Source organism: Nyctibius grandis, chromosome 1, assembly GCF_013368605.1.
Source record: "Nyctibius grandis isolate bNycGra1 chromosome 1, bNycGra1.pri, whole genome shotgun sequence".
NCBI classification, from domain to species: domain Eukaryota; kingdom Metazoa; phylum Chordata; class Aves; order Nyctibiiformes; family Nyctibiidae; genus Nyctibius; species Nyctibius grandis.
The window spans coordinates 119,369,834-119,380,261 of record NC_090658.1 but is presented as its reverse complement, the minus strand read 5'-3'; the positions used below and the strand labels follow the sequence as shown (position 1 = coordinate 119,380,261).

Here is a 10,428-nt window from a genome sequence, read left to right as displayed (position 1 = left end):
CAAACTAAAATTAGAGTACAGGAGTGGAAGTGGCAGGTGTGAGGTAATTTTCTTTCAATTTTACAAATGCTTTATAAAGTCACAGGAAAGAGACTGAAACCTTAGTTCTTTCATACTGCTTTATAAACCGTCTCACTTTTATATGCTTGAGAGAGCTGAACTCTATGAGGGCAAACATTTGTAGGACTGAAATATTTGGAAGTTCTACATAGCATCATGAAAGTTGGAATAATAATTTGTGAGAAATATATATAAAACCTGTGATTTTTTCACGTTTTTTTTCCTATTCACTAAGGCTTTAATACACTCAGGCCTTGCCTACATTAGGTGTTTCTTACCCTAAATTTTCTATCAGCTTTCTGGACGGACAACAGCAGGCTGCAGCTGCAGGTAGTTCCCTGGGCAGTCTGTTTGAGAAGGCCAATGCTCATGGGGTGGCCATGCTGGCAGGGTGGCCCTGATGGTGGCAACTTGCTGCAGAGCAGTGGTGGGCACTGGATAAAAGGCCTCCAGGCAGCAGACAAGCTGTGGATCTAAAGGCTTATTTGTATATGCTCTCTATAGATCTACATCATATGATATATTCAGTATCTGTCTCCTCTTTTCTTGCCCCAAAAGAGCATCCCACCCCTCATGGCTTAGAGGAAAGGTTGAAGTCTCAGAAGCTGCAGCTGCAGCCCTTCAGAGGAGGTGAGGGCTCCTGGGCCTCCGCTGAGGCGGTGAGGGCTCTGGGCCTCGCTCCCTTGCCCTCAGCTTCGAGCTTCCCCTCGGGCAGGGAAGGCAACAACCTCTCGACCCGCGTCGAGGCGAGGAGCGCTGAAGGAGTTAAAGGCCGCCGGCTCGGCGGAGCTGCTGGGCGTTACTGGTTTGGCCTCCGCCGGGCACCGTCGTCGCCGCGGCGCTGGGTGGGTGGGGTCCGGGCCATCATGGACGCCGCCGGCGGTGAGCGCGGGGAAGGGACGCTGAGGGAGGAGTGGATGGCCGGTGCCGGTGAGGAGGAGGAGGAGGAGGAGGACGGGGAGGAGAATATCCTGTACGACCTGCTGGTTAACACCGAGTGGCCTCCGGAGACGGAGGTGCAGGTGTGTGTCGCCGTGGCAAGGCCGGGGTGCGGGGGGCGGACCGGCCACGTAGGCGCGGGCGGGGATGCGCCCCGCTGCCCCGGGGGCTGGGCGGCCCGCGGCGGGGGGAGGCCGCCGGCCCTCCGGGCCGTGGGGACGGGCTGTTGCCTCCAGGGAGGCTCACCGGGCTGCCCGCCCCGCCCCGCTCCTGAGGGGCACACGAGCGGGAGGGCAGCAGGGACAATCACGAAAGGTGTCCCGCCGGTCGTCCTGCCCCAGTCACGATCTCGTGTCACTGAATTCCCGCGTTGTCACCCTTGTTTGGGCCGCTTGGGATCCCTTGAAATCCTTCATTGCTCATTGCCTGTGAACAATATGTACCAGGTTGCGGTGGCCTGATCCTGGCTGGGTGCCAGGTGTGCACCCAGGCCGCTCTATCACTCTCCTCAGCTGGACAACAATCCTGCCAGCAAACCTGCTCCAGCGTGGGCTCCTCTCTCCATGGGTCCACAGGTCCTGCCAAGAGCCCACTCCAGTGCTGGCTCTCCATGGGGTCACAGCATCCTGTGGGTGCATCCACCTGCTCCGGTGTGGGGTCCTGCACAGGCTGCAGGTGGATATCTGCTCCACCGTTACCCTCCACGGGCTGCAGGGCACAGACTGCTTCACCACGGGCTGCAGGGGAATCTCTGCTCCAGCCCTTGGAGCACCTCCTCCCTCCCCTCCTCCTTAACTGACCTTGGTGTCTTCAGAGTTGTTTCTTTCACATATTCTCACTCCTCTCTCTGGCTGCAGTTGCTGTTGCACAGCAACTTTTCCCCCTACCACCATCACTGATTGTCTTGGCCTTGGCCAGTGACGTGTCCATGTTGGAGCCGGCTGGCATTGGCTCTATTGAACACAGGGGAAGCTTCTAGCAGCTTCTCACAGATGCCACTCCTGTAGCCTCCCCGCTGCCAAAACCTTGCCACTCAAACCCAATACACAGGTTTTACTGTTGAGCTGATACGAGGGAAGCTCTAATGAAGTCCAGGTCTCATATCCAGAAACAGCTGTACTGAGAGCCGTGGAAGCTGCCCTGGTGAAAACAAGGTCTTTATCAAGCTTACTTTGCATGAGGAAAACTAGATCCCTCTCTAGACTTGTATATGAGAGTGGTTGCATCTGTATTTTTCAGGAGTGGGTTAAAAGGGATCAACCTGGTTGATTCTGTGATTCTGTACATAGGCAAACAAATAATTTTGTCAGCATTATTCAGTTTTTGCCTTAAGGTGCCTTAACAGTGGTATTATTTAGGTGATTGTGACTTTCCCTTTGGAACATTTGTCTCTTTTAATCCTGGTTTATTCACACTTTTCAGAAAAAGTCACAAAACATTCCCTGCCTTACTTCTTGTAGAACTGAATGATTTGGAATAAGTGAGGTGAGGGACGGCAGGAAGGGAAAGGAAGTTGAATGCCGCACTGGGAAATGAAATTAAATGTCTTCCTGTGCAGTCATCTAGGATACAAAGCAAGGCCTTAAAAAAATCTTTTCACAGGTCTCTGTTGACTGTGTTTTCTTTTTCTGTTATCTCATTTGGAATGATTCATTTTTAATTGCAGAGTCCTGAGCACCTAGAACTGTAATTAGGAGTGTTGGAAGATGAATCCTGTGACAAACACATAAAGTTGTGTTAAATTCAAGACACCGATAAAACTGTTGTGGGTTTCTTAAGTTGGAGCTCCAAATTAGCTTTAATTTTAGTTCTTGTTAGTAGTCTCATTCACCCATGTTGAATTTTCCAAGAAGAAATTTTTTTTGGGGTGGAAAATAACAGATATTTGTAAAAGACACATGCAAGGAACTGACAATGCCAGAGAAGAGAGTGGTGTGAAAATGAAGCAGTCTGTATTCAGTGTAGTGATGTGATTGTATATAATGCACTGTTTGAGATCCCTGAAATACGTAATGAGAATAAAAGGCATTACTGAGTAGTTGATCAGTGAAAATAGTGAAGGAGGCAGTGGTTGTGGAGGAGGTTGCAGGGGAGGACTCGTGGAATCATTTGTGTAAATACAGGCAAAGTGAACTTTTTCTTTCTTCCAGTAGACAAGTACTGTCTATCTTCTGAAATATATCAAATATATCACTTGATTCTGTGGGGTTTTTTCATTGCTATCTAATGTTTTGAGATTTCCCCAACACCCTCCCTTCCCCGCCCCCTGTAAGCTTGCTGTGTGCAACAAAATCCAAAACTAAGTGGGTGTCTTGTCAGTGAGGAGGTTACTTAGGTTTTATTTCTGGAATGCTCTAGCAAAGGAGAACGTGAAGTTTTTTTCCTAAATGGGAATGAATTAAAAAAAAAAATGTAGCATATCTGGTAGCCATTGCTGTTGCTGAGGTGATAGGAATATATTATAAAAAGTAAAATTCAGGTCTTCAGAGTATAATAGTAAATCAGTTTTGTGAAGGGTTTAAGATGTGTGAAATAAGAGCCTGTAGTTTAGGCCTAAGGAGTGGACTCTAAGAACATTCAAAAAAATTCTGAAGAGGTATAAGCAATTTTTGGAAATGCTTTTACTGAGAACTTTCCTTTATCCAAAAACTTTAACAAGCTTTACTTTTAACCTCCATAGGAAATTGCAGTTCTCCCCGAGATACTATGATTGCTATAAGAAATAATTTATACTTTCACTGATTTTACTTTAATGCCTTGTTATTTCCTGGTTGATCAACCTGGATTTGGAACATTATCTATTAGTACAGCTGTGTTGGCTTCTTGCATGCTATAAGATGACAGCCTGATTATTTGAAAGACTATTTCTGGATTGCAGACTTTGCGTAGAAAACTGCTAATCTTTACTTCAATAACTTAAATTCGGGAGCCCAAATAGTTTTTTTTAAACATGGACATAGTCCAGAATTTTGATAAATGTGTGTCTTTCAGTGTTTGCTGATCTATAACGTGGAGTGAGAGGTCTGAATGTTTCAGTTAACAAGTAATGATCTGCTCTATGTATTCTATAATGAAGGGAAGAGGAAATTCGTTCATTACCTACCCTAATGCTTAGTTGGTGGTGCTCTAATATTTTCACTAGACAAGTATGAGCATGGCTGCTTATTTTGAAGATTTGTGTGTGATGCCTTCCTTATTGGTTATCTTTCGTGTCTTCTCAGCTTAATCCCTTTTCCCTACTTTCTTATTGGCAAATAATTTTACCTCTTTTTATAGCTAAGAATATACATCCTATGTTGTTTTGTATTTCTTTTTCTGTGTTTGGAGAGTGCTTATGTTTATATAGTGAATGTAGTTGTTCCCCTCTACCTTAAATAGAGCAGGACTGCTGGAAAGGCTATATGAGACAGCATGGAGTAGAGGTGGTGATCTGAGTGGCTGTGCTACCTAGTACAAATTGACATAAAAAGTTTTTCTTCAGAAGTTCTTTGTTTTTCTTAATATTTCTGAAACTTTCATGAACAGTCTTTATGTAGCTTAGCAGTTATATATTAACATAATATGCTGAACACGAATTGCTTTGACTTCTTCTGGGCATTACAGATCAATCTGGCATTCATTTGGCATAGAAAGAATGATAGAGAATATATTGATAGAAGTCAATCTCTTTTGTTACTACCCAAAGATCAAGGCAAAGCTGAATCAATAGACAATCTGTAGTACATTTTGTTTATTGCATCTTGGAACTTAAAATATTTGGCTTTATAGCCTGTTTTAGCTTATGCAGTTAAATCACTCACTATATGAAGTTGCAAGTAATAGAAAATACATAAGGAACTAGTAAGCTAGCAGGCAACTTAAATTTAATCAGTGAATATATGTATGAATGTTGTATTTAAGTTAAAACGTATAACATAGTGTTTGACCATTATTGTAATTGCAGCCAAGAGGCAACAGAAAACATGGTGCATCGTTTATCATCACTAGAGCAATTACAGGTAAATATGACTTGTTCTTATGTTCATGACTCATAAAAATGATGTGTGGATTGCTTGTAAAATTTACAATTTCTGCACTTCAGGGTGGCTGGTGTAATGGAAATAGAGGGCAGGATGTGTTTTGAGGAAGATGTTTTCTGATTATCAGTATCGCTATGTTATTTTTATGTCATTTTTGTGAGCTTTCTTGTCTCTATTAGCTTATTGGAACAAAGTAATAAACCATGCATCTAAGAAGTTGAGAAGCTCTGTTGTGTTTTGCAAAATGTTGTTGAGGTTTTTTTCTCTATCAGCTCTTGCATTGGGCTGTTTGCTAGTTAGACAGTTCTATAAGGAAACTTTACTTTCTGATTATATTACATTGCCATTCAACACTTGGTTTATGCAGTAACTGAATTGCGTTTTCGTCCAGTAGAAATTGCTCGTAGAATTTCCAGAAATGTGTAGTGATTTTTTTTTCATCTGCCATTTGCATTTACTCTAAGATAAGAATTCATTGGCCAAGGATAGAGGGTTTTTCCCTTAACACCTTTTTCTTTTGTGAGAATTTTTGAGATTCTGTGTGCAGTAGGCTGGAGAGTGTCCTAAAACCGCTAGAGATGTAATTTTTGCCTCTTTTTCTGTCATAGGTCCTGCACTATTTTTGCTTCGGTACATATGGTACAGGTAGGTTTGATGAAAATAGGGCTTAATCTTTTTATTTGGTAATATTTTTATAGCTTTTTGATTCGATGAATAGTTATTTTTAATGAGAGTGAAATTGAACACTTGTTTAGAATATTGTCCGAGAATATTCTCTTTTCATAAGTTTAAGTTGTAACTACTTGAGTTGCAGCTAAAGCCTATCTAGAAAAGAGCTGGTGTATACTAGCTTGACTTTTCGCTTTAACAGAAGCCGAAGTAAACTTGCAGTTGGAACATCCATCTTTCTCAAAACACATATTTGTCCTGCCTGTTCCCAACTGAAATACTGCAAGTCAAGCTGTTTTTTTTTGATTAAGCCTCAATGGCAGGTATGATGGCTTGGCAGGATTTGCTTCCTTTGGAGTAATAATTTAGATTTTTTTTTTTTCCCTTGACAATTCAAACTGTCATACAAAAAGCTTGATAACTAGTTGAGCAACACTTGTGCCATTTATAAATGTAACTTCTGATTCAAAAGGCACTTAAATGGTCCCAGAAACATATTGGGGTAAATACAGTGTTCCTGGAGAATTTCAGGTCTATAGCTATACTACTTTGCTGATGCACTTGGCAGGTTTGAAGATATCAGTTCTTCATTTTTAGGGGTATTCTGTTGGATTTGAGATGTAGGGAAAGGGACATTAATGTGGCTCCCTGTGAAGCAATACTGTACTTGAAATCAGCAGGCAATGCTGTTTTCACACTTGCTGGTGTTCTACTTTATTTTATGCCCCCTCCCTGTTTTTTGGGAGGGCTGGTGTTTATGGGCTCCATACCATCATATAAGTCTAGTTGTAAGGATTCAGTTGCAGACAGAATTAGCTTATTTTTCTTGCCTACCCCCAGTAGTCACATTTAAAGCCTGATTTCTAGCTTTTGCAATTTATTCTATTTGCTGGTTTTATGTATTTAATAAAAGCATTTGGGAGCAGCACAGGAAGCCTCTAGTTTAAAGTCCTGCTAAAAGCAGGGAGAACATTGAATTCAGACTAGGTTCCTTAGGGCTCTGTCCAGCTAGGTTGTGAAAAGCTTAAAGGATGGAGATCCCAAAGACTCGGGGCAGCCTGTTCCAGTGCCTGACTGTCTTCATGGTGAAGAGTTCTCTTCCTTATGTCATCTTGGAACCTCTTCTCTTTTAGAATCATAGAATCATATAGGTTAGAAAGAACCTTTAAGATCATTGAGTCCAACCATTAACCTAGCACTGCCAAATCCACCAAAGGGTTGATCATGGTTTCTTGTCCTCCTGCCATCTACCTCAGTGGCTGCCATCTTTGTGGTAACCTCCTAGGTGTCAGCGAACTGCCGTTTGGTCCCCCTGAAGCCTTCCCTTCTCCAGACTAAACAAGTGCAATTCACAGAATCACAGAGTCAACTAGGTTGGAAGAGACCTCAGGGATCATCGAGTCCAACCGTTGCCCTGACACCACTCTGTCAACTAGACCATGGCACTAAGTGCCATGTCCAGTCTTTTCTTAAACACATCCAGAGATGGTGACTCCACCACCTCCCTGGGCAGCCCATTCCAATGTCTAATAACCCTTTCTGAAAAGAAATTCTTCCTAATGTCCAACCTGAATCTCCCCTGGCAAAGCTTGAGGCTGTGTCCTCTTGTCCTATCCCACTTCACTACAACCTCCCTTCAGGTAGTTGTAGACTGCAATAAAGTCACCTCTGAGCCTCCTCTTCTCCAGGCTAAACAACCCCAGCTCCCTCAGCCATTCCTCGTAGGTCAGACCCTCCAGACCCTTCACCAGCTTGGTCGCCCTCCTCTGGACTCGCTCCAACACCTCAACATCTTTCTTGAAGTGCGGGGCCCAGAACTGGACGCAGTACTCAAGGTGTGGCCTCACCAGTGCCGAGTAGAGAGGGACGATCCCTTCCCTAGACCGGCTGGCTACACTATTCCTAATAGAGGCCATCTATTTTCCTCAGCATCTCCTTATAGGGCAAGTGCTACAGTCCCCTGACCATCTTGGTGGCTCTCCAGTTTATTGGTGGTGTTCTTGTAATGAGGGGGGGGGGGCCCAAAACTGGCTGCTGACCAGAGTATAAAGAGTGATGAGTAAATAATCAGTTTCCTTAATATGTGGGTTTATTCTGTTAATAAAAACAAGGATGTTGTTAGCCTTCATTGTTGGCAGGGTACAGTGTTGATTTAGTTTAGTTGCTAAAACCTCCCAGGTGATTGATGGTTGCCTTAAAGCATAAGTCAGCTGGCACGTGTATCTCAGGCACTGCTTTTGTTAGATGTGCATTCTGATTTAGCCTAATGTTTTTGTTATTTCAGCCCTGCAAAGTTTTCTCTGCCCGCTGGCCTGGTTCATCTAATTAGTAAGCAGATCAACTGGCACCTAGTACTTGCAAGGTAACCGGCTTACGTGCTTCTCCTTTTTTGGCAGTAATGAATGTATTAATGCTACCTCTCCTTCCCCCCCGCCATCCCATTGGTAACAATGCTGAGTTACTATTGTTCTAAAGTCATGTTATTGCTTTTGTTCAAGAGAAATACTGGAGGCTTTCACAGGCCTTGGGAAAGAAAGGTCAGTCTGCTGCCTAGGGCCTTCCACCCTGCTTCCCTTCATTTAATGCATCTCTCATTCAGGTCTGAATGTCCTTCTAGCTTTTGAGGCAAAGTGACTTGCAGTGCAATCGTTCTCAAACTCAAGTCCTGAATTTGATCAGTTAAAGACCTATAACTTGGCAGGATATGTAATATAAATTGCTTATTTTAGTATTTGTGGAAAGTGAATGCATACCTTCAAGACTTGTCTGTTACTGTATGTATAGAGGAGAAGTGAGAATTCCAAGGCTAGAACCAGCTATTCTGCAGTAATTTTAGCAGCATCAGTGAGATCACTGGCTTTTAAAAATGAGCATAAATATGTACAGAAAAATGATTTAATGACATGAAAGTAGTATGGAATGTTTTAGTTTATTATGTATTATCACTGAATATGATCAGTGGTTCAGTAAGAGCTCTTCACTGTTGAGAGAGATGGTGATTCTTTGAGGGCAGTGATGATCCCTTGTGACGCACAGCATGTTGCAATGTTGTGTGTTAGGTACAAAGACAGGAGACCTGCTCCTAAGGAGACAACGTAACTTACTGAAGTATGGTAGTTTTTTATTCCAGATAAAGCAATATATAGTTTTAGATATTGCTGTTATAAAATTATCCATAAACAACACTTGATTCTGACCTCCCTTGCAGCAAGATTTTAGACATTATTTCTGTTTTCTCAGTGCTACTAGAGAAGAATATAGATACATTTCGGTTACATGAAGGGAATCTTATAGCACTGATTTTTTTTTTTTTTTTATAAAAATTGATATTTCCCAATTTGTTTTGATTTATGAAAGAGGAAATTTATTTCTAACCTTGCAGAAAAGCACCTAGAGCTCTGATGCACGTTCTGTAAGGACTGCACTTTAAATGAACTTTCACACCTGTATTTTTCTCTTTCAGCAATGGTAAATTATTGGCAGTTGTTCAAGACCAATGTGTAGAAATCAGGTAACTTGGTATTCTCTATTGCTTCATGACCACAGTTGTGGAGTTCAGAGAAAGTGTTTCTAGTCATTTACTAACTGTACTTTTAAAGATTTTTCTGTGGTTTTTTTTGAATGTTATATATTGTGAAAGTAATCTATGGAATAAACTTAAAATATATTATCACTTAGAAAGTAGAAGCTTTCTGTTTCTTCTTAGTTTTTGGTCATTCCCCACTTAAAAAAAAACCCACCCACCTTCAAACCCCCCCCCCCCCCCAGTTATAAAGATTATAGACAAATTTATATACCTCTCTATCTGTATCTCTCTCTTTTCAAAATGTGAAAGAAAAAGTCAAAATGCTTCAAAATACTAAACCCGAATCATGGTCTTTCTAACCTTTGTCTTTCTATTCCCCCTAGAAATTCTCTCCTAATAAATCGGACAAGGAGCTAGTATTCTGCTTCCCTGTAGAGTAGCTGGCGTGTATAATACTTCACCTTGTTTTACGAGTAATGTGGATTGCCGTAAAGACTGATGCTTTCCCTTTCTCTTCTGCTCTCTAACAACAATCTCTCCTTTTCTAGTTCAAGAACACGTTTAGCTGTAGAACGGATCTTGATTGAGTGTGTTTATTTGCTTCACAAAAATCCATTTGCTAGAAGGTCAGACCTTCTATTTATATGTAAAAGAAGCAAGTGTATGAAAATTGTTCAATCAGAAGTGGTGTGAACACCATAAATGTCAGCTTATAAAATATAAAATAAATCTCGTGTTTCAGCTGTATTAATGTAACTATATTCTTGCATTGTTTCTAAAATTGTAACCTAGAGAATACTGACTAGTTTATTTTTTCTAAAGTTACATGCTGAAGTTCTGAAATTCTGTTGTCCTATTTTGAACAGCATTACTACTAAATGAGGGATATTAGTATTTATGCATTGGGAGGAGGGTTTCCTAAAATACTATTGTTAATTACTGTAGCTGCCAAAGGGTGAAGGCTACTATCTGCCTTTTTGAACGAGTAGTTAAATACACACAGGCCTTTGAATTGTGCACTTAGAGTATTTTTATAATGTTCTGTTTGTTCTGGAAAATTGAATAGTGTTTTTTTTCTTATTTAAATCCATATGAGTCTTTTTTCTGCAGGTCTGCAAAAGATGACTTTGGATCTATAGTTGGAAAATGTCAAGGTACACAATATGGCAACCTCTACATTGTTACTTAGTGTCATCATTGTTTATTATTCATGCA

General features: G+C 41.6%; 1 protein-coding gene across 1 annotated transcript in view; it reads left to right on the top strand.

Moving 5' to 3' along the window:
• The first annotated feature begins 911 nt into the window (after positions 1 to 911).
• Positions 912 to 10,428, top strand: part of NBAS (NBAS subunit of NRZ tethering complex) — a 185,009-nt gene continuing 175,492 nt past the window's right edge. Inside the window, 6 exon segments of the mRNA XM_068424707.1 lie at positions 912 to 1,082; positions 4,943 to 4,997; positions 5,627 to 5,663; positions 7,972 to 8,049; positions 9,151 to 9,198; positions 10,324 to 10,367. Coding sequence (XP_068280808.1) covers positions 927 to 1,082; positions 4,943 to 4,997; positions 5,627 to 5,663; positions 7,972 to 8,049; positions 9,151 to 9,198; positions 10,324 to 10,367 — 418 coding nt within the window. The 5' untranslated portion in view covers positions 912 to 926.